Source organism: Sceloporus occidentalis, unplaced genomic scaffold, assembly GCF_023333645.1.
Source record: "Sceloporus occidentalis isolate IW3139 unplaced genomic scaffold, rSceOcc1.0.p SCAF_4, whole genome shotgun sequence".
In the NCBI taxonomy this organism is placed as follows: Eukaryota; Metazoa; Chordata; class Lepidosauria; order Squamata; family Phrynosomatidae; genus Sceloporus; species Sceloporus occidentalis.
Window position 1 is genome coordinate 33,546,417 of NW_028316984.1, and position 24,082 is coordinate 33,570,498.

General features: G+C 42.7%; 1 protein-coding gene across 2 annotated transcripts; it reads right to left on the reverse strand.

Moving 5' to 3' along the window:
• Nucleotides 1-2,237: 2,237 nt before the first annotated feature.
• Nucleotides 2,238-21,373, reverse strand: PLEKHA3 (pleckstrin homology domain containing A3). 2 transcript variants are annotated; one of them, XM_089519670.1, is made up of 8 exons: nt 21,094-21,373; nt 17,090-17,206; nt 14,522-14,677; nt 12,558-12,694; nt 10,432-10,596; nt 7,194-7,237; nt 6,075-6,190; nt 2,238-4,231 (listed from the first exon to the last, which is right to left on the reverse strand). In XM_089519670.1, the coding sequence occupies exons 1-8, from the start codon at nt 21,131-21,133 to the stop codon at nt 4,098-4,100; spliced, it is 909 nt and encodes a 302-aa protein (XP_089375796.1). In that variant the 5' UTR covers nt 21,134-21,373; the 3' UTR covers nt 2,238-4,097. The 2 variants fall into 2 exon arrangements, with proteins under 2 accessions (XP_089375796.1, XP_089375795.1); XM_089519669.1 differs by lacking the exon at nt 14,522-14,677 and having other exon boundaries at nt 21,094-21,284.
• Nucleotides 21,374-24,082: the final 2,709 nt, after the last annotated feature.

Below are 24,082 nucleotides of genomic sequence, written 5' to 3' on the forward strand. Positions count from 1 at the left end.
TAGAGAGATCCAGCACAGAATAGGTAAAGAGGGAGCACCGGAATACTGGTTACCCTAAGTGAATTTCAGTCTCCAGGGCCAGATTACCTTCATCCAAGGGTATTAAAAGAACCGTCACTGTCAATAATCTTTGAGAAATCCTGGAGAGTAGGAAAAGTCTCAACAGACTGGAAGAGGGCAAATGTTGTCTCCATTTTCAAAGAGAAGAAAAAAGAAGACCCAAACAATTATTGCTCAGTCAGCCTGACATCAACACCAGGAAAGATTCTAGAACAGGCCATGAAACAGTTTGTAAACACTTCGAAAATAATGCCATGGTCATTGAAAGTCAACATGAATTTTTCAAACGTCATGGCAAACTAATCTTCTCTGTTTTTTGATTGAGTTACTTTCTTGATAGATAAAGAGAATGCTTATCTTGATTCCACTAAGGGCTTTAACAAACCTGGAATGACTGGGTGGCTCTTGTGGTTGCTTCCAACTCTGTTTCTATTCTATGATTCCTGTTTCTGAACTGCGCAGATGTGAACAGATGGGACATGGCTACATCTCCATAGAGAAGTTTCCCTCCCCCCCCCATCACATTTTGTAAACAGTGCAGCCCACCTCCAAATATGGTCAGTTTCATGTTGGCAAAATCCAAGAGGATCAGCAGGGACATATCCAACTACTTTGATGTAGCTGGATGCACTGCATCAAGCATTAGGGCAGTATGACATCCCTACTCATATTAAGCTTGGGTAGGTGAGCTGGACAAGGTTTCAGTTCTGTTCACCTAATGCTGCTATTATTACTATTGTTGTTGTTATTGGTGCAGCAGCAACACTGGCTTGACAGTAGGACCCTCAGTGGTCTGCAGGATTGCTATTGCCTTCACCAGGCAAATTTTGTGAGCACTTTGATCCACAATTGTTGACTCAGGATGATATTTTTTGCTGATAGTTCATCTGCTTTTCATTTCATTTTACTATTGTAGCGGTATTGTTGTTCTGAACTACCCTGAGACTACAGTACTTACAATGAAGGGCAGTATTAACTAGATAAAACAATGTAGGTTGGCCAGGTACACACAACTGCCAGGGCAGGAAGGTGTGATCTCACTTCTCCAACATGCCTAGTTGTTACCCACCATGATGTTCATCTGAAGTGGTCCTCTGCTAACTCCATGCACTGAATGTCTGGTCAGACGTTCAAGGAGACTAACTTCCATCTGAAGTCATATGGGATCGCAATCTATCATTTGATAGCATACAGCAGAGGTGGGGAACATTTGGCTCTCAACGGCTAGAATCCTCCTTGTGTCATGATATGTATTTGGGGGAACCCTGGAGAAAGAAATATCCTGTACCTCCATGTGCAATATCCCCCACCTCAGGTATGCCACACCAGCAGGGGACTCACGGAAACAGTTCCATCCCTCCAGCCACTGAGAAGTTTAAGGGGTGGCATAATATCCCTATTCAAATATTAGAAAGGATGTCCTGTTGAGGATGGAGTGAACTTGTTTTATGCAATGGATTCAAACTACAGGAAAGGAGATTCCAGCTCAACATTAGAAGAACTTCCTGACAGTAAGAGCTGTTCAACAGTGGATTAGCTTGCCTCAGAGTGTGATAGACTCTCCTTCTCTGGAGGTTTTTAAACAGAGGCTGGATGGCCATGTGTTGGGAGTGCTTGGATTGTGTCTTCCTAGATAACTGGAGGTTGGACTGCATGGCCCTGTTCCAACCCTTATGATGCTATGATGAGTTTAGAGGGGTACCCAGCCACATTCTGGCTACCCTCACGCACCCAGGAAAGAAAGAGAAGCATTACACATGGGGCAGAGGCTGCTCCTTCTTTCCCTAGAGAGATCTGGAACACTTCTGGACACACACACACACATACACCCCAACATCCAAACAACAGATGGGAGAACAGAACTCTGCCTACAAGTCTGCCAGATGCTACTGAACGTCTGTGGAGGAAATACAGCCTAGCAACAGCACTAAGTATCCTGATGGAGATTTGGGCACCACCATCATTCTTACTGGATCCTGGTCCATATGTTTTCCCCTAAAATGTCCATCAATTTCACCCAATATGGTCAATGGAAAGGGTCTGTGGAAGTTGTACTCTAAAGTGTCTGGAGTGTTAAAGGTTTTCTATTTGTTGTACAGTGACTTTGTTTTGTAAACTATGCTAGAAAGTCTATATATATCTATCTTGATTTAAAAGAGTTGACCAGAAACAAAGAGTTATGCATGCTTCAGTGTAAAAACTGTATTTATTTATTTACTGAACACTTACGTAACCTCTTTTCTTTTTTAAAAAAATGTTTATTTTATTTTTTAAAAAGTGCTCCATGGCCAAGACATATACCAAATTTATCCCAAAGTTCATACAAAAACGAACTAAAAATACATTTCAGAACACTAAGAACTTTAGGTACAATCCATCAGAAACTTCTGTGCAAACTATGCTTATAATTAAGAAGTGTATTTCATCTTTGCTCTTGGGGGGGGAAACCATAACAAAAAACATCCCAAAATAAAACAGAGCTTGCAAAGTAGAAGTTTCTGATGAATGAGTCCTATGAAGAATAAGAGGCAGTAACTACGCTAAATGGTTCATTCTCTAGTCACAGCTCAGTTCTCAGCTCTATTAGAGGCAAGTTCATTATTTGACACTGGAACTGAAAGAATAAAATTGTTGTATATGAAGTTACAAGACTCAAAATAATAAAAGTGACCATCCTCCTTTGGTATAAATATGTCATAAATAAATGTATGGCAGCAAATATGAATATGTTACAATGGCAGCTCAAGAGCAGATTTTACAAACCAGTGCTAAAATAACATCTTGGTAAAAAAGACATACCAAGGATCATTTGCTTTTAAGTGCAAAGGGCAGAATCCAGCCAAGGTCAGGCACTCTTTGTCTCATTGAACAGAAAGAGATAAACATATTCTTTAGTTTTCCAGCAAAATCCATTAGACCTGCTTTGGTTAGATGATGCCCAACCATCTTAAATAAAATGAAACAAAAAACAGTACTAGGAGTGCATTTATTTATGTAGTCTACCCCAACAAGAATTAAGCATGTCTCCAGATCTCTGCTCCACACGCCCGCTAATGAATACTATGCATTTTGTGGTGCAAAAGGAGTATATTTTTAAAATGTCAAAATATCTTTACACATGTATTGTATAATGCCTTGTGATCACATAATTTATATTCCTTCCTTTAAAAAAAATACTGCACATTTTATCCATCATTTTGGTATTGAGTGCAATTTGGAGAAATACAAGAGTTCTGAGCCCCATCCTTTTTTTAGAAAAAAAAATTACAGCACAAGAGAATTCAAGCATTTAAGGGCAAGAGTCAGCTAAAGCTAAACACTGAATTCTCACTTACTTCACTGTATAAAAAAATGCTCTCATTAAAGTCAAGGGGATGTAAAAAGTGCATGTTTTTGGTAGGAATATTCCCTTAACCTGCACTTGTCCCTTGGAAATTGACAGCACTTAAGGTGCATCTAAAGTTCCACAGACTGTGAACTTTTGTATACTGCTGCTTTAAAAAAGATAGAAACACTAATCACCTATAAGCTAGAACTTTAGAAATACAGTCTCAGAAACGTACCACCAAAACACAATGCGCCATGAAAAAGAAAATGGAAGCATTGCCACTGAGTTCAGTGAGACATGGGCTTGTACCAAAAGGATACTATCACTGACATAGCAACTATGTGATCATATGAGCTGTCCAGGTTAGGGCACAAGTTGTCCCTAACCCAAATGTGAAACTTTCTTTTCAAGGTTTAGAATATCCAAACTCAGTTGTCAGACTGTCCAGCTTTGTAAAAAGAAGAGCTACATTTACAAAGGTACATACCCATCTAGTAAAATGCACAAACTGAACTTTTTTTTGTTTTAGGAAAATACTCTTGCAAATAAACTATATAAAGATAAAATACACTTCAAAGGGTTTTTTTTAACATTACTCTATAAAGTGCAGAGAAATCCTTCACACAGGAACTCACTACTCCCCTACAACAACAAAACCACAGCAGCTTTTGCATAGCATTACTGAGAGAAAGTCGTTCCCTTCATGTCTTCACAAAGTAGGTGGAAGAGTCTCTTCAAGTTCTGATTCTTTGTTAGAATCACAGAATGGTAACGTTGCTGCTTCAGGAAGGGCTGAAGGTGCCAAATCTCCATTGAGAGTATCTCTGGAATAGAATGCTGGTCCTAATAAGAGATTGATCAAAATATATTTATTTAATGTAGTTCTTGAAAAAGGCTCCATTCAGTCATCTGCACCTGACTGCATATTGCTTCTGTATGGTGTTATCCTGTCTAACACATGAAGCCCAGAACTCTGTGTATTGGCTGGTGCAGGTATACGAAAGAAGTCTCTGCATGCCTTAAGGTATCTTTTTGTTCTCCTTCATCGTTTACATAAATAATAGTATCAGATCTCTAGTTCTCATAAAACAATTCCCCAAGAAAGCCACTTTGGTTCAAGCACCTGCATTGTAATAGTATTCATTCCTCACTGGAAGAAGTCCAAAAGTTAAAAAATAGAAGGACATGCTACCCAAACAAACAAATACACATATGCTAAGGTAACCTATTTCTAGGGGATAAATCAATAGAGGGGAAGAATTTCTTTGAACTTTAAACTTTCTTTTAAACTTTCTTACAAGGTTTCTTTGGAAATGTTTATCAACACAGTCATTTTTATTCTTAGGCTTACTTCTGGTCTGAGGAAAAAGACTGGGGAGCAACTATATGAGGAGAGCAACAGAAGGAAAGGGGAATTAGTAGGTACAGGAAATGTTAAACTATATCTGAAGAAGTAGGCTCACGTCTATGAAAACTCATGCTACCAACTTCTATTGTTTCAAAAGTACTGCAAGATCCCTTCATATACTGATTCTCCAGACTAACATGGCTATGTCTTTGAATTTCCCTTCAAGCTTCTGAGTCTCCTCTTTTATCTCACCTTTTTTCTACATTAGCCGCACAAATGCTTCTTACCATTTAAACTTCTAAAAAAAAACATGACGTAGCCCCTATCCTATGAACAGACAACATGAAAAGATTTATGCTTGGACCTTAAGACTCTCTGCAGGCGCAGTGCCATCAGTATTAAGTGTGTTTGTTTTGTTTCACCACAATAAATACAGAATCAAGAGTTTGATTCCTCCTTCATTACTCCAATGTTTACTGCAGAGAAATGTGTACCCATAACAGGCTTCCTAATTGGCAGTGCTATGAATGTCTTTATTTTATTAAATTTTTGCATGAGCATTTGGAAAGTAATATCTGAATCCACCCTGAAGGTCTTAAATGCTTTACAAGACAAAGTGCCAGTCCATTAGCACTCCATTCAATTAGTAGGATGCAGGAAAATGTAACTCCAATCCTACATCTAACAGGCAGAGCATAATGCTCCACTTGCTCAGTTACATGTCCCTTTCACCTGTGGATGGCAGCTTTCAAGTGCCCAGATGTGCTACCTTAGCTTTGCACTACCTGGGCATGGAAGAGAGATGCCAGTGACCAGCAAAGATTGCTGACGTCATCCTCCTGGATTTTCAGTGATTCACTCGAAATCCAAGAGCGTGAAGCCAGTTTTCTTTTCGTATGCAACCAGAGCCAGGTGCTGCTTTGTTCCTGGCTAGTACACAGCCATGGCAGTCCAGGCGCTTAGAAGCTGTCTGAGACTAGAGGAGTGGATGGCTGGTGTCTAAGGAGGTGGGGAATACCTCCTTCTGCACTATCCAAAAAAAGATCATCTGCATACCGGGCCATAGGTTGCACACACCCATGTCACCAACATGATTCTGGCCTTTCTCAACTCATTCCTATACTCACTGTTAAAAATAAATAAATAAATAAATAAATAAATAAATAAATAAATAATCTTTTATTTGTATCCCGCTTTTCTGTAACTAGACAATCAAAGCGGCTCACTGTTACTCTAGTGAACACTGTGGGCATGGTGCAAGTGGGTTTCTACTTCAAAAAGAAGAGAGAACACATAACAAAGGTCACAGAAATAACACACACTCGTATCAGAACTTACTGTCTACATCTTCAAGGGGAGTATCTATAGATGGTCCGGCATCAGACACGGTTCTTCTCCATTTTTGTGATAATCGATGGGAAGATGAATTTGGTTCTTTCATGGAGTAACCACTCCTAAAAATTCAACAACATCACACATTTTATAAAGGCTTTAAAGACTTCTTGCCCTCTTCAGTTCATCTCATTTTATTATCACATGACATTTCTTTGATATTTAACAACATGGTCTTCAAATACACTACAGCAAAATTTCAAGAAAGAACTATAGAGTGGAGAGTGAGATTTTCATTAAGACTTTGGCTGGCAAGATTATAAATAAGCATTACCACAAACTGGAGTCATAATGAAATCCACCACTCACCCACCCAAACTCAAATACATGAAATACTGAAAATATTTTAAACTCCTCATGTGGTTGCAAGCAACAACTTTAGTGTAATATGTAGATTGAGACATCAGATCTATACAAAAGGAGTAGAGGAAGTGGGTACATATGGCAGCCCTGCCCCCAGCATCACTCTGCCCAGCCATTCTGTATTGAAGGAAAAGGTATCATTGCATAAACTACATACTGTGAAAAGTCGAAGGCTTTCATGGCCAGCATCCATCGTTTTTTGTGGGTTTTTTGGGCTATGTGGCCATGTTCTGCTAGAACATGGCCACATAGCCCAAAAAGTCCACAAAAAACTACATAATGTGAATCTGGATATTCAGAATTCTCTTTTAGCTGAGATAAGAACTTCATAATTTGAGGGAAAATGTGCAACATTTCATATACTGTAGTTTTCTGATGGATTTTCAGGCTGTGTGGACGCGCTTAACACCATACAACACACAAAGTAACTCCACCATTAACGTGTAAAACCACTTCCTCCCAAACCAAGCACCCCACAGGTATATATATTCCACACACTTCCATGCCACCACCCTCTGAAGATGTCAGCCACAGCTGCAGGTAAAACATCAAGAATAAAATTTTCCAGAATGTGGCCACACAGCCTGAAAAAACCCACAGAAAACTGGATGCCAGCCATGAAAGCCTTCGACTTCACATTTCATGAACTGTTTCTTGATTCCTAAAACTTTAAAAATGTGCAGAATCTCATTTTTTGCTTACCTCTCGGGATTACAAGTACCTGGGTGGCTAACAGAACGTTTCATCTAAAGAATAATTTGAGAACAAAACAAATTATTATATAGCCTCTAAACATTTACTATTTGTATTTGTGTATTTGTAGGACAAATTATTTTCTTTAACTTGAAAATGTTTGTATATGGTTTTTTGAAAAATGTAATGGAACAATATTATGAAGACAGCAATGTATCAATTTATATCACAGGTTGAGTATCCCTCATTCAAAATACAGAAGTGTTTTGGATTTTTTTTGGGGGGGGGGATTTCAGAATACATGTGCGTATATAATGCAGTATCTTGGCAATGGGAACCAAGTGTAAACCCAAAATACATTTATGTTTCATATATACCTTATACATATAACTTGAAGTTAATGTTACACAATATTTTAAATAATTTTGTACATGAAACAGTTTGTGTACACTGAACCATGAGAAAAGCAAAGACATCACTATCTCAGCCATCCATAAAAAAAAGTTTTGGTTTTTGGAATATTTTGGATTCCTGATAGGGAAGATTTAACCTGTAGTTACATTTTGTTTCTTCCTCAGAACATAACTGATGAGCAGCTACACTAGTCTTTTATGCTGTTTTCTGGTATGCTCTGTTTACCAGTTGCAAGGAGATTCTAAGAAAGCATATGCTATGAAAAGATAACAGTATTTGGAATCATCAAAGCAGGGACAGGCAACTTGGAGCCTTTCAGAGTTTTATTACACTGCAACACCCATGTGTTTCAGAGCCTACCCAATGGTGATAGGTGAAGATTACAGATTGCCTACCCTCAGTTAGAGTCTTTGGACTGGATCCAGCATTTGCTGTTTGTGAAAATGGGCTCTTCTGCTGGATTCAAAAGTAAGACTTTTGAATCCAACAGAAGAGCCTTCTTTGCTTGCTTGCTTGCTTGCTTGCTTGGGGGTTGAGGAGACCATTTTTGCTGGCTCCCCCTCCAAATCTCAAAAAGTACAAGGGGCAGCAGTAGGACTAGAGAAGTGAGCATGTCACTTTTCATGCCATTCCATCAACAGAAACATCCCAACTACAGTGCTGCTCAGTGGAAGTTGTGCTTGCAGGAGCAAAGACTGGATGCTACCCGGTGATCCTGGACTGCAATACAAGCCAAGGGAGAAGCAGCTCTGTGAAGAATTTTATTTTGCAGAGTTAACTGTTGCTTTTCTAATGCTTCTCTGGAGCGATGCCGTTAAGGGGTTCAACGCATGCCCAGTGCACACTCTTTTCCACTGATTATTTAGCACCATACATGAGTGATCTTTGATAAATTCTAAAGCAGGGGTCAGTAACCCCCGGCCCGCAGGCCGGATGCGGCCCGCAGAGGCCTTGCCGCCAGACCCTGCCTTCCCCGGCTGCCGCCGCCGATTGCAGCTTTCCCGGCGACCGGGGGGCCACCATTTTTTCCCCAAAATGGTGGCAAAGTCTCATGAGACCTTCCCCTAGGTCGTACGAGACTTTGCCGCCATTTTAGAAAACAAAATGGCGGCGCCCTAGAAGCGAAGTCTCGCGCAACCACAAGAAAGGCCGCGCGAGACTTCGCCGAGGCCCGCTGCGGCTGCTGGAGCCCTTAAACAGGGCTCCGACGGCGACAGCGGGCCTCCGGGAGGCCTGTTGCCTTCGCTGGGGCCCTCCAGGAGGGCTCCGGCAGCGGCAGCGGGCCTCTGGGAGACCCGTTGCCTTTGCTGCTCCGGAGGCGGCAGCGGGCCTCTGGGAGGCCTGTTGCCCTCGCTGGGGCCCTGCAGGAGTTCTCTGGCGGTGGCAGCGGGCCTCCGGCAGGCCCGTTGCCCTTGCTGGGGCCCTGCAGGAGGGCTCCAGCGCCGGCAGCGGGCCTCCAGGAGGCCCGTTGCCTTCATTGGGCCTTGCAGGAGTGCTCCGACGGCGGCAGCGGGCCTCCGCAAGGCCCGATGCCGTCGCTGGGGCCCTGCAGGAGGGCTCCGGCAGTGGCAACGGGCCTCCGGGAGGCCCCTTGCCTTCGCTGGGGCCCTGCAGGAGTGCTCCAGCGGCGGCAGCAGGCCTCTGGGAGACCCATTGCCTTCGCTGCTCTGGAGGCGGCAGCGGGCCTCCGGGAGGCCCGTTGCCCTTGCGGGGCCCTGTAGGAGTGCTCCGGCGGCGGCAGCGGGCCTCCGGGAGGCCCGATGCCGTCGCTGGGGCCCTGCAGGAGTGCTCTGGCGGCGGCAGCGGGCCTCCGGGAGGCCCGTTGCCATTGCTGGGGCCCTCCAGGAGGGCTCCGGCGGCGGCAGTGGGCCTCTGGGAGGCCCGTTGTCTTCTCTGGGGCCCTCCAAGAGGCCCATTGCCGTCACTGGGGCCCCCTGAGGGCTCCGACGGCAGCAGCGACCCTCTGGGAGGCCTGTTGCCAGGGCCCAGAGGGCCCCAGAGATGGCAAAAGAGCCTCCCAGAGGCCCGCTGCCGGAGCCCTCTAGGAGGGCCCCAGCGACAGCAAAAGGGCCGGCAAAGAGGAGGCCTCCAGTGCTGGCGGCCCCCGCTAGCTTTTTTGCCAGCCCCTGATGGGGCCGGCAAAGAGGGGGAGGCCTGGACCCCGGGGGGGGTGGAAGCGCCGCCCCCGACATGCGGCTCCGCCCCCGGAGGGTGGAAGCTCCACCCCTGGCTTCGGCCCCCCAGTTGTCTGAGGGACAGAAACCCGGCCCCCAGCTCAAAAAGGTTGCCTACCCCTGTTCTAAACCAATGTGGTTTACGGGTTAGGATGTCTAGGATTGAGGCAATTCAAATTCAAATCCCTTCTTTGCCATGATACTTTTTGTGGGAATTTGGTCTCCCACCTAAACCCATGTCACAAAGTTGTTGAGAGGATAAAACTGGGAGGAAGCATAAACACCATGCTAACCTTATTTGAGGAAGGGTAGGATAAAAATACATAATAAGTAATAATCATATTTTGTTCACAAATACATCTTAATTTATTGCGCACTAATGCGTTTATCAAGTACCTGAAAACACAGACAGCTCCCACCAGATGTACGTGCCACTATATGTTTCCAAGCATGTACATTTAAAATGTAGTATGTGAAGGCACCCTTATTTCTTGGTAAAGACTACAGCCTTTTGTTACTCTTGGGAGGAACTCAGTTCCTTGACTTGAAAAGGCATACTACAGCACCTTGGGAGAACCTGTACATTTGACTTCATCCCACCATACCCTCCCAAACCTCCTCAAGCCCTCAGTAAAGTATGACGTTAAAGAATGTCCAACCATCTGTACAGGTGAAGGTGACACAGGAGAAACTAAGGGATCAGGATGAGGCAACTGAAATATCTCCGGCTTAAACTTGGCATTAGCTATTTTCACACATTCTTCAAGCGTCGTGATAAACGTGTCACAAGTGGCACTGAGCAAGGAAGAAGCTTCATTCATATTCTGCAAACAAAAGGAAGAAGTGCACATCAACAAATGCCTTAACAATCATGAGACAATTTTAGACTAGCCTGATAAAACTTTTTTAGCTGAAGCTAAAGCTGTTTAATCCCCAATTAATCATGAATCAAAGAATCAGTTTTTAATAAACTGCCAGTCTGCGCAACATGCCTCTTGACTGGCACTTTAGGATGACTTTGATGGACATGGACTATTTCGGTACACACAGAGATTTCGAATACTACCTCAGATGTACCTCGAAATGTGCTGGTGTCTCCTTCTTTGGAGGTTTTTAAACAGAGACTGGGTAGCCATTTGTCAGGAATGCTTTAATTGTGTATTCCTGCATGGAAAGGGGTTAAACTGGATGGCCCTTGAGGTCTCTTCCAACTCTATGAGTCTATGATTCTATATTTCTGTTGTGTTTTCCCTTTTTTTCCATTGGGAAAGAAAGACAATGAACAAGATCCTACATGGGAGAAGTAGCTATGACGGCATAGTTACAATCTGTCTCCTGATCCAACTCCATAAAACACACATTAAAAGTCAGGCAGCCATACCATCTAAAGGAGTTATGCACCACTGGCAATTGGGCACTGAAGGATGACCACTCCTGCTACTGAGTCACTGTGCAACTCACACTGTAACTCATTGGCAGAGGGGAGCTGAACCGGCCCTAGCCACCACTACTGCACAACTCCATCAGTTAGTGCAGCTTTTTGGATTTTATGATAGATTTTAGGGGGCATTTGCCATCATGGTAATAATACCACAATCATAAATGTGAATACCAAAATTTATGCAGCTGTAAATCTAGCTTGTGCACTGAAAATAGTGAAAAGGATTCCAAACATTCTTTTTTTAAATATTTAAAATGTTTTAAGGATATCCATACCAAGGAGCTGAAATTCCCATAAAAGATGTACCTCAGTCTTTCACTCTTGTAGTTTCATCAGTTTATTACCAATTGATTATTTTACTACCATAAATGCTGTTTTGCTTATTGTTGTTGTTACCTTGTATTTGCTTTTTAACTGACTTTGGCAATTGTGTTTTTATAGTCTATTTTGCTGCTGTATTTATGCAAACAGCCAGCTCAGTTCTCACTGCTGGTTGACATAGCTAAAACAGCACTAAAGTGTAGTTACAAAGGGGTAAAATGAGAGGTTCACCCCTATAAGACTCCTGCCCCACTAATTAAACTTTCCTTCAGTTCCCACATTTTTAGCACTGCGGTAAACTTCAACTGACCATTTACAAATACAGTTTAGACATCCAAAGCAAAAGAGGGAAGCTACCAAGAGAATGCAAACACACCAAATATAAGAGTTCAAGGTGTGAATGCTTTCCAATGTCTCACTCTCTGCAATGCTAGAAATCTGTGAGCTGAATAAAAATTTCACTGGGGGGGGGGGGGGGCAGATTTTTTATTTAGAAGGACTATGCCTTCATTTTGTCCCTGCCCCCATACCTACATTCCATGTCTACAGGCAAAGAGAAGGCTTTAGCAGGCTCAGGTGATCCTTGAGATTAGCAGAAGTACAGGAGATCCCAGAGACGCAGTGTTGCTGTTGTGTCAACTCACAGCAATATTGGATAAACTTATGTGTAGGGGCCTATAAATACCCTAAAGGCACCAGATCTTGTCTGGTCTTAGTTTCTAAGCAAGGTCAGCCCTGGTTGATATTTGATGGGAGACCACCAACAAATACCAGGTGCTGTAGACTATATTTCAGAGTAAGGGACTGACAAAACTACCTCTGAATATTCCTTGCTAAGAAACTCCTTTGAAATTCATTGGGTCACCCTAAGTCGATGGGCAACTTGAAAGCACACACACACACACAAACACATCATGAAACTGAAGCACATTCTCCAAAACATGAAAGGAAACATCTTGTGCACTGTTAAATAAATAAATAAATAAATAAAGGCTTCTCAAAAGAAAAGAAAAACCCTAATACCTCCACAGTAGGTGACGAATGATTCTTATCATGGTGAACGTATTCTTGTATTGTATGGACCTGCTGCATTAGAAGGTCACAGTAGAGACGAAGCTCAGACATTTTGGTTTTGAGAGATTCATTGGTTTCATTCATTTCTGCAAGAACATCAGAAAACAAAAAAATTCCCATTCGAGTGTAGGAGTTCCCTCAAGTTTTAAATGTTTACTTCTGAATTCCTTTAAACAAAAAGACTGAGTTCTAAACTTTCTACAAGCTGAGAAGCATTCACCTTTGTGGCTGTATCTGCACTGCAGAAATAATCCAATTTGGCACTACTTATGATCAAAGCTATGGAATTCTGAGAACTATAGTTTGTTGAGCCACCAGACCACTCTGGCAGAGATGGCTAAATGAGTCACAAAAGTACAATTCCCAAAATTCCATAGCATTGAGCCATGACAGTTAAAATGGTGTCAAACTGGATTATTTCTCCAGTGTGGATGCAGCCTCTATGCCAATCTTAACTCTGTTTTCCTGAACATCCATACATGCCACTGGGATGTTGGTGGAGTTTTTCACTCATTTGCTCTGCCATCCTGATCCCATGATTAGCCAATTCTCTTCATACATTTAAAGTGCACATTAAGAAGTTTCAGGGTCATATCATATCACTGGCATTGGCCATACTTTTAGCACCAATGCAATGTGTCCTATAAATTTTACATCATAACTATGTATATATAACTAAATGTGAGTATATCTCCTTATTGGCTGACCATTTTCTTTCATATACAAGAGCCTCTCAAGTATGAACAACAGATTTCCTCCAACATATGCCAGGTATATAGCCAGTAAACATATTAGTGGCAAGGAGTCATCCGTCTCCATCCATCAGTTGACTTGGGTCTTTAAAACTATAGAGCAGCACATGCCAGCATCTGCTACTGGGTAGGGAACCAACGGCCACTAACAGACTGCACTCCTGCATCCCAGTGAGAACATAATGCCATGGGGAAGATACACCTGATTCAATCTATCATCCAGAGAAAAAGCAGCTGCTCCAATGCTTTCTTTCTCCTTCTCTGCCATTCTTTGCTCCTTTAATTTCAAGTACATTAGATTATGACCCTATATGAAAGGAGTACAAGTTAGGTCTCCCTTATTTGAAATGAAGTGTTTTGGATTTCAGGAGTTTTTTAGATTTTGGAGTAACTGCATATTCATAATATATCTTGGAGATGGGACCCAAGTCTAAAGATTACATTCATTTATCTTTCATATACAACTTAGAGAGCCAGTGTGGTGTAGTGGTTTGGGCACTGGAGTACGATTCTGGAGATCAGGGCTTGATTCCCCACTTGAGCACAAAAACCTACTGGGTGACCTTGGGCCAGTCACACTCTCTCAGCCTCGGAGGATGGCAATGGAAAACCTTCCCTGAAGAAATTTGCAAAGAAAACCCTATGATAGGGCTGTCTTAGGGTCACCATAAGCGAAAAAATTACTAGAAAACACACAACAACAACAACAATACACTTATACATATAGCCTAAAGGTAATTTTATCCACAATATTCTTAATAATTTTGTGCATGAAAGAAAGTTTGTGTACACTGATCCAGCAGAATGCAAAGATATCACTATCTCAGGGTCCCATGTGGGTGATTTTGGAATATTTCAGAGTTTTGGAATTCTGGATAAGGGAGACTCAACCTGTATTATTACCTTTTGAATATATGCATAGTGCTTCAAAAAATTATAGGTACTTTATGTTTAAAAAAACAACAGAGAGAATGACCAGAAAAATTCAGCCAACATAATGGTGAGGGTGGAGCGGAGTGTTTTGATGTCTGAATTATATGTTTTCTACCAGCAATTTAAAAAAAATAGTATTACACTTGGTAGAAATGTTGACTGTTTACATCACTTTAAAGCTACATTTTGTAATGGGATTGAGTTACTTGAGAAAATGTTAGTGAGTACCTTTCTCTTTTTTCATTCTGGTGTCTGTCAAGCAGGCTTTTGAGCTCCCCAGTGCCACTAGCCACCTTTGTCGTTCAGCTGCATTAACAGCTTTCATGTAGAAATGCTGTTCTCCTGGAATTATTAACTCCATTCTTGTGCTGTCTACAGGGTGCACTTATGAGAGACAGGACAAAATAAAGTAAATGGATAGATTTTTCAAAGGTGCTCAAAAATAACAACAGTAGTTTCTCCAATTACAACTGGATTATGTCAAGCTATTTATAACATTAGTTGCATTGCTTTAACTGACTTGCAGATTCTCATTTGCCTGGTCACTTTGGGTGAGCACAGATTGCCCCCAGGAGGTCTCTATAGCAGTGCATCTCAAGCTTTTTGATGTAGAAGGAAAAGAGGGAGGGAGGGAGTAGCGAAAAGAAGAAAGGAGGAAGGGAGGAAAGAAAGAAGCAAGGAAAGAAAGAAGGGAGGGAGGGAGGACAGAAAGAAAGAAAGAAAGAAAGAAAGAAAGAAAGAAAGGAGGGAGGGAGGGAGGGAAGGAGGGAGGGAGGGATGTCTGTGCCTTAGTAGGGTGACCAGACTTTCCCTCCTTTTCTTCGACATGTCCCCCATCTCGGCCTTCCTCTCCAGGAGGAGGGATTCCACAACGTCCCCCATTTTGAGCATGGCTAATAAGTATGAATTTACATATATATGCTTACAGCTTTTATTTGGTCAGGTCCTCCATTTCACTGTCCTAAGCCTATTGGCAGCCCAAACAACCTAGCGGACCTTAATTTTGGCCCCTACCTCCTTCCAAGTTGGGCACCCCTGATGTGAAGGAAAGGCAATTTTGCCTCCTGTATCCCAGGGGCTGACACTGTATTTTTGCCTATAGCCTATATATAATTGTTTCTTTCTTTCCTTGAAAGTCACCAGAGAGCAGCGGCCAATGACTGGGAGACTGGCAACTATCCACAGAACACCACTTTGAGCAGCACTGCTTTATTGTGTCCAGGCTGTATTAGTTATCCAAACTCAGCCTCGTCCTTTCTTCAACTAAGCTCTTATATACTCTGAAAACAATCACCATCTACTCTTGCTGCTTTACAGAAAACCAACAACTCAAAATAGACACCTATACGCACAGGATTTGAATTCTGTTTCCTATCTAAATGGCTGTAGATTTAGGGATGAATGGCATGCTATCCTTTCTCTTTTCATCTCTTATTTTCTCTGATTGAGCTATTGCTGAGATGTCAACTGAACTGAAAAGACAAGTAACTGGTGCTTCTTCTGTTCCATGTACAGAAATTACTGAATGGAGACTATGTCCTATGAGGAGTGGTTAAGCAAGCTGAGCAGTTTAGTCTGGAGAAAAGAAGGTTAAGAGGTGACATGATAGCCATTTGAAAGGATGTCGGATTGAGGAAGGAGAAAGCTTGTTTTCTGCTGCTCCAGAGACTAGGATCCAGACCAATGGATTCAAGCTAGAGGAAAATAGATTTCACCTAAGCATTAGGAAGAAGCTCCTGATGGTAAGAGTGTTCAACAGTGCCTTGGAGAGTGGTGGAGTTTCCTTCTTTGGAAGTTTTTAAACAGAGGCTGGATGGCCATCTGTCAGGAGTGCTCTGATTGTGTATTGCTGCATGGCAAAGAGTTGGACTGGATGGCCCTTGCAATCTTTTCTAGCTCTATGATTCTATGATCTAGGTTCATCAAAGTAACTAAAGACGCTAAAATGATGTTGCTACCAAAATTCTCCATCCTTTTTCAAACCTCCAAATCAGAATTTCTGAAACATTATAAGAAGTGGTGAAAGGCTTTGGAGTCCTTCTATATAAGTGATAAATGTAAGCAAAAATTCTTGTTACAAACATTGTAAAGAGAGGGGAAGGGTTTGTTTTCTGAACATCAAAATATATTATGACTCTTTCCAATGAGGTGGCTGATCCACATAATCTACAACAATCAAAATTTTTTGCCCTGGGTCAAAAAAATACATTTTTTTGGAATTTCCATGATATTTCAAGGCCCCAAGCACTTGCATTTCTGCCAAACAGACTCTCAATGGCGGGAGGGAAAAATCTGTTCCTAAAGGGGAACCAATATCTTGGAGAACATAGGAGAAACCACTGGTTCTCCCATTTCCCCTTGTTCAGCTTTTTAAATCATCCATTGTTCCCATGTACAAGCAATTTGGCAAGTAAGAGTAGGGAGGCATTTATAGCTTTTTACTGGACAATGGCAAATCTACATCTGAAGTCAAAATTCACACCTTAACAAAAAGACAGCAAATCAGCTGGCTTTGGGGATTCCAAATGCAGTTTTGCATGGAAGGTGCTGAATGTGGGAGAGATGCAGCACAAGTTACAGGCCTTGTTTGTGAGCCTGTGTGTCCAGCAGCATTCCAGGATTTACGGTAACAGGGTCTGTAACTAATAATATCTTTCTTTTGGAGACATTAACACACATTTCATCTCATAAAGTGAACCAGTTTAACCAATGAGTCCACCAGATTCAAACCAGAATGAGGTAAGACATCATGGTAAAGCCTAAAGTAGAAGATACATTTCTCATGGTAGGTCTTACCTTTGATTTCACAAACTGCCATCTTTATGCTTCCTTTACTACCTTTACAAACATCATCCTGTGAATCGTAGTAAGACAATGTCCCATTATCTAGAACAAACCAACGAGGCTGCCAACCTAAAACAAGAATAGAGAACAGCATAAATGTTTTATTACAAACACAATATCACACAAACAACAGCATGTTTCCATGTAGATCCATGTAGCAGATCCAGGAGACAATTTAGATGCAGAAGGACCCACTGCAAGTTAGAATGACCTGGCTTGGAGGCAGAAAAATTTCCACGGTTATAAAAACAATGTTCTTAATCTTCTTTTGAATTGTTAGTTGACTAAGTGACGGGGTAAAATTTTAATTCAGTGAAAGCCATAATGCCATAGCAGTTTGGATATTGGACTACGATTCTGGAAACCAAGGTTCAAATCCCAGCTCTGTCATAAAAACCCACTGGGTAACCTTGGGCAAGTCAAACTCCCTTGGCCTCAGAAGAAGACAAAGGCAAACCCCTTCTGAACAAATTCTGTCAAGGAAGCCTTGTGATAGAGCCCTGGTGGCGCAATGGTTAAATGCCTCTACTGCAGCCACTCACTCAAAACCATAAGATTGCGAGGTCAAGACCAGCAAAAAGGCTCAAGCTCAACTCAGGCTTGCATCCTTCCGAGGAGGTCGCTAAAATTAGTACCCAGATTGTTGGGGGCAATTAGCTTACAGTTGTTAACCGCTTAGACAGTTAGTTCAGTATGAAGCGGTATATAAATGAAGCTGCTTGTTTTGTTTTGATAGTGTCACCATAAATCAGAAACAATTGGGAGTCACACAACAGCAACAACAACATTTTAATTAGCAAAGCTGAGGATCCAGGACCTACTTTTTATCTGTCTGCCTCGATAGTTTTATTCTGGCAATCTGGAAGGAAACCTTAGGGTAATAAAAAAAATTAAATGGGAACTTGTAGCCTTCAAGAGTTCCCTGCTCTCCTCAAGTGGGATGTAACCTGCTCTCCTCAGGTGGGATAGAAAAATGAGAAAATAAAGCAGATGGGACTTTCACATATGCGATAATGTACATTCTGTGGATTTCAGTGGGTATGCTGGTAAAAAATGTGAAGCTTTTTTCTGCACAGTTTAACAGGTTTTTTGGGCATAGGCACTAAAAGCCCTGAGTCCTACAAATCGCATGGGGCTGAAATACATTCTATTCAACTGAAATGAGGAGTATTTGAAACGTGTAGACTAGCCCAAAACCAAATCCACAAGTTTTTCAAGTAAAATGACTCTTTTGGATCTATTTTGGGAACAAACTATTCCCTCTCCCTTGAGATGAGTTAAAGAGCAGCTGTCCCTGTGGAACACATGCTGCTTTGCTTTGCTTTGCTCATAGTAAAAGAACACAAACTTTCCTGGGAAAGCACCCTAAGGCCATCCACACTGATACACTTTGTAGCACCATGAGATCTATCATGGGACACTTCTGACAAGTCAGTTATTTGGTCTGGATTTTTTCTCACCCTGAGAAAATAGAAAAGACATAGCTATGTTAGCCTTGCTCAGTATGCAAAGGGATCTTGTAGTGCTTTTGGGACCTACTTGGGGGATGTCTGCATGGGCAAAATAGTCCAGGAGCAGCCCCTATATTCTGGCGCCAAAGCTACCCTAAGGTTCCTCTCCCATTACCTTGGGCACTCTGTTGTGACAACAGGCAGTTGTTTGCAAGCATGTCCCACTGTGCCACCACCAGTGCTGCATGTTGCCCACTCTGAGGTCAGAATGAGGTGCCCAGCATAAATCACATGGCTGGGCACCTAGTTCTGACCTCAGAGTGAGTAACCCATGCCAAGCGCTCACCATAGTAGGGTTGAAAACTGCTGCCCAGCATTGCTATTAAATGTTTGGGGTTTTCCTGGAAGATCCAGAGCAAAAGGTGATTTAAAAAAAAACATTTCAAGGGTCTTATAGAGCAGGTTTAGTGCTGAACTGGCCATATGAATTGGCAATTAGGCCCTGCATCATCTGGACTGATCACTGTGGGAACAGGGGGACAGGGGAGACATGTTATTTGGGCTATGTGGACATGACCTAAGAGAAAGATATTGGTAGTGTAAGTTTTTGTAGACTTAAGCCTACTTCAGATGCATGGAATGAACTGCTGAGGAACAGACCTTTAATAGCTGTGAATGAGCAGGCTGTTTGTGCGAATGTGGGCCAAAACTGCCATCTTTGGGCTAATCTGGGGTCATGGTATTCAGATGACGCATGCCCCTGGGTCAGGCTGAAGCTGTGCCACAGCCAGCTAAGGTGCCCCAAACCCAGCTGCAAAGGGGGCACCAAAAAAAGATCTCCTTGCCAGTGGTTCACTGTAGACCATGGGTACAGATGGCCTCAAGACCGCAGCATCTAGTCACCACAATCCTGTGCCGCTCAGGGCACGCTCGAGGTTGGAATGGCAAGAGGGTCAAGACAGACCTCCAGGCCAGGTATGCACAGGAGGTGGAAAAGAAACTACTACTACTACTACTACTACTATTATTATTATTATTATGGCAACCCAATCATAGGTTTTTCTTGGCACGATTTCCTCAGAGGAGGTTTGTCATCATTGCCATCCTCTGAGGCTAAGAAAGTGGGACTTGCCCAAGGTCACCCTGCGTGTTTTTATGCTGGTCCAGGGAATCAAAGCCAGATCTCCAGAGTCAAACACTCAAACCAGGGCACCAACCTGGCTCCACAGATAGGCTCCCAGGAAAGCACTGACAACCACAGGGAAACACACACACTGTCTGTCTTGTGTCTTTTGTGTCGTTTGCTGTTGCTATGTGCCTTCAAGTCGTTTCTGACTTATGGTAACCCTATGGTGGTGAACCAATCATGGGGTTTTCTAGACAAGATTTCTTCATAGTGTTTGCCATCACTGCCATCCTCTGAGAAAGGGTGACTTGCTCAAGGTCACCCAGTGGATTTCCATGGCCAAGCTGGGAATCAAAGCCTGATCTCCAAACACTCAAACCAGGACACCAACATACAAGCTTCTAGGGAAGCACTAACAACCATGGGGAAACACATGTACATATACATATACATGCACACACACACATGTACACCTATACACACACATCACATACATACATATCACATACATACATATACATACACAGTACCTTTACCTATACCTACATACATATACATATGTATACACACATACATATACCTAGACATCTGCAGTAACTATACCTATACCTATATACATACACACATATACCTAGACATATACAGTACCTATACCTATACCTACATACACATACATGCACACATATACCTACCTACCTACCTATACTTATACCTATATACTTATACATACCCACATATTCATACATACCTACATACATGTACCTAGACATATACAGAACCTACACATACATACGTATACATACACACAAATACATACATATCTACCTACATGTACTTAGACATATACAGTACCTATACCTATATACACATGCATACACACATCTACCTACCTACCTACATGTACTTACGATATATACAGTACATGTACCTACATGAATATACATACACACAAATACACACATACCTACATACATGTACCTAGACATATACAGTACCTATACCAATACCTACATATGCATACACATGCCTAGACATACATGCCTATACAGTACCCATACACACATACATAAACATATGTACACACTATGTGTGTGTGTATATATATATATATACACACATATATGTATACACTATGTGTATACGTGGGAACTGTCTAGGTACACATATACAGTACCTATACCTGCATATTGTACACACACTGTGTGTGTGTGTGTGTGTTTCCCTGTGAGTGTTAGTGCTTGTGTCTTGTGTTGTGTGTGGCCTTTGCTGTCGTTGTCCTCCTGGGGGGAGGGAGGGAGGGAGGGAGGGAGGGAGGGGGCCCTGGCCTCCCCTTGAGGCTGAGAGAGTGTGACCCGGGGGAGGGGGTGTCTCCTGCCTACCTGTGATATAATTGGTCCACTTGTAGAGCACTCCTTCCATCCTTCCTTCAGAGCAGCAGCAGCAGAGGCGGAGGCGGGCGGCGCAGCATCCTGCTCCTGAGGCAGCGGAGGCCCCCTTCCTTGGGACATGGATGGAGGAGGGCTTCAGGGGGAGAGGGGCAGCCCAGGGCTGGGGGTCATTGGCCAAGCCACTGCCGGGGAGGGAAGGACAGGACAGCGGTTACCAAACCTGCCTTGGAGGGGCCTCTCTCTCTCTCTCTTTCCTTCCTCCCTCCCTCCCTTCCCCCCCCCTCTCTCTCTCTGTCTCTCCTTCTTCCTCCTCCCTGCCTTTGCTGCTGCTGCTACTGCTGCTGCCATTGACCCCGGCGGCGGCGGTGGCGGCGTCTCATTCACTTCCTGGAGGGAAAAGAAGGACCTCTGCCTCTCCAAAATAAGACCAGGAAGGGAGGAAGAAAGGAAAGGGCGCCCTCCTTCTCGGGAAGAGCAAACGCCTAGGCTCCGACCTCCAGGCACCATGCAGGCTCTGGGCTGTTGTTGGTGTAACCCGCCTTGATTCCTTGGGAAAAGGCGGGCTACAAATAAAAGTATTATTATTATTATCATCATCATCATCATCTGAGGAGAAACTCTCAGTGGGGGCTTTCTTAGCATCTACATTTCTATAATGAACTCAGCACTCAGTAAACCATCCTCTGTGGCTGAGAGAGTGTCTTCTTCATAATAATAATAATAATAATAATAATAATTTATTTATATTCCACCTTTTCCCGAGGGAATCAAGGCAGATTATCACACAAAATACAACTATAAGATATCATAAGAATAAAAATTCGCAGTTATAAACAATCCCCCTCTCTGAGGTTGAGAGGGTGTGATGCACCCAAGGCCACTATGTAGTACAGAGATCTTGTAGCCCCGTTGAGACTAACTGAAAGAAAGAAGTTGGCAGCATGAGCTTTCCAAGACTTCAGCCTACTTCCTCAGATGCATTCAGAGACAGGTTTCTTCAGAGGGGGTTGCCATTCCCTTCCACTGAGGCTGAGAGAGTGTGTTCTTGGATATATTTTGTCGTGTTCCTTCAAGTCATTTTTTACTCAGGGAGACCCTGAGCCAAACTTGTCCTAGGGTTTTCTTGGCAGGTTTCTTCACAGTAGGTTTGCCTTTCCCTGAAGCTGAGAGAGTGTGACTCAACTAAGGTCAACCACTAAAAGTGACCAGACATCCTCCTTTCTCAGGGCATGGCTGACATTTCAGCCTTCGGTCCAGGAGAAATTCAGAAAAGTCATGTTTTCTGGAATGTCATGTTTTTTGTGCCTTGTCCTCCTTTGCATTGAGGACATCTGGTTTCCTTGCACCCAGTGGGTTTCATGGCTGAGCAGGGATTTGAACCCTGGTCTCCAGAGTCCTAGTCCAATGCTCACATCACTAAACCACCATGGCTTATCTATATATATATATATATACACACACACTTAATGTACAATAACATCTCAAATCCACAAAACAGTGATACCTTTAATCAGCCAACCCTAATGCACAAAAACACATTATGAGGTACAAAATACATCATGTATCTCATGCATCGTGTGTTTTTGTGCATTAGAGTTGGTCGATTAAAGGTATCACTGTTTTGTGGATTTGGGACATATACATCATGTATTTTGACCATTCTGGTTGGCCACTTAAAGGCATCATACTTTCGTGGGTTTGGGATTTTATGGTACTTTGCTATATGGCCTGAAACTTTTTGTCTATGGCTTTTTAAAGATACCTTTGCTTGAGGAAGAAGCCAGTGGAGCTTTGAAAGCTTGCACCGTGTATTTTGTGCATTTGGGTTGTCTCAATAAAGGTATCAATGTGTTTTGGATTTGGGATATATGGATAATTCTCTTCCTTTAAATTTTTTTTGTTCTTCTAATCCCTCCAGGCACAAAGATATGAAGCAATTCCAGGAAAATATGTGCATGGTGTGGGATTATTGCAACGCGGGTGTGGAGAGATAAGAGGATCCTCCTCCAGGATACAACCACTGGCACTTCACTTTCCCTGTTTCAGAGAGGGCATCTACACTGTAGAATTGATGCAGTTTGACACCACTTTCAGTACTGCATCTCCATCCTATGGACTCCTGGGTTCTGTATTTTTACAAGGTCTTTGTCTTGCCATGTTCTACGTTTAAACCTTCTGTCCAGGAGCAATTCCAAAGCATCCTCCATTTTGAGCATGACTAAGAAGCATGAATTTATATTTATATGAAGTGTTTTTAGTTTTTATTTGGCAATGCCCTACATTTTTCTTGAATGTTCTGCTTTTTGTAGTGCCTTGTCCTCCTTTGTGGTGAGGATGTTTGGTCACCCTGTAACTCTCTGCCCAAGAGTGTTGATGTCTCTCTCAAAACTACTAATCCCAGGAGCCATGGCAGTGAAAGGGGTATCAAAACTGCATTATTTCTACAGTGTGAGAGCGTAGTAGTATGGGCCTTGGACTACAACCCTGGGGACCAGGGTTCAATTCCCAGATTGAGTGTTAAAAACCCACTTTGGAGAGTCACACTCCCCCAGCCTTAGAGGATAGCAAGAAAACCCTATGACATGGTCTCCATAATTTTGGCCTGGATTGCCATGTTTTACCTCTACACTTGCCAAAATATTCCTGATGCAAAAACATGGAGGCTTCTTGGGAAATCCATTGTCCTCTGCCTACAAAGAGGCCTGTGACCTCGCTGGAATGGAGACATATTGGGTTGCAAAAGAGGGGTCCCTGTTGAGATGCAAATGGACTTTACATTTCCTGCATTTTGAAAATCTCCCTATTGCTGCATGGCCAGAAGCAGGAGGAGCCTGCCTGCAAAGGATATCTTCCCCAGCATAACAGCTTTACTAAGGACTCAGACAACATGGAGGCATCTGACTAACATCTCCAGTTGTTGTTGTTTTTCCTTCTCCTGTTTGGTTTGTAACATCTTGCCTGATGAAGAGGCCAGTGGAGC

Excerpts from the sequence above, each read along its gene's own strand:
- PLEKHA3 (XM_089519670.1), bottom strand. The coding sequence starts at position 21,133 with ATGGAAGGAGTGCTCTACAAGTGGACCAATTATATCACAG. Across the intron at positions 17,207-21,093 it reads GTGGACCAATTATATCACAG|GTTGGCAGCCTCGTTGGTTT; the intron begins GTAGGCAGGAGA and ends TTCTTGTTTTAG. Across the intron at positions 10,597-12,557 it reads ATTCGTCACCTACTGTGGAG|AATATGAATGAAGCTTCTTC; the intron begins GTATTAGGGTTT and ends TTTTGTTTGCAG.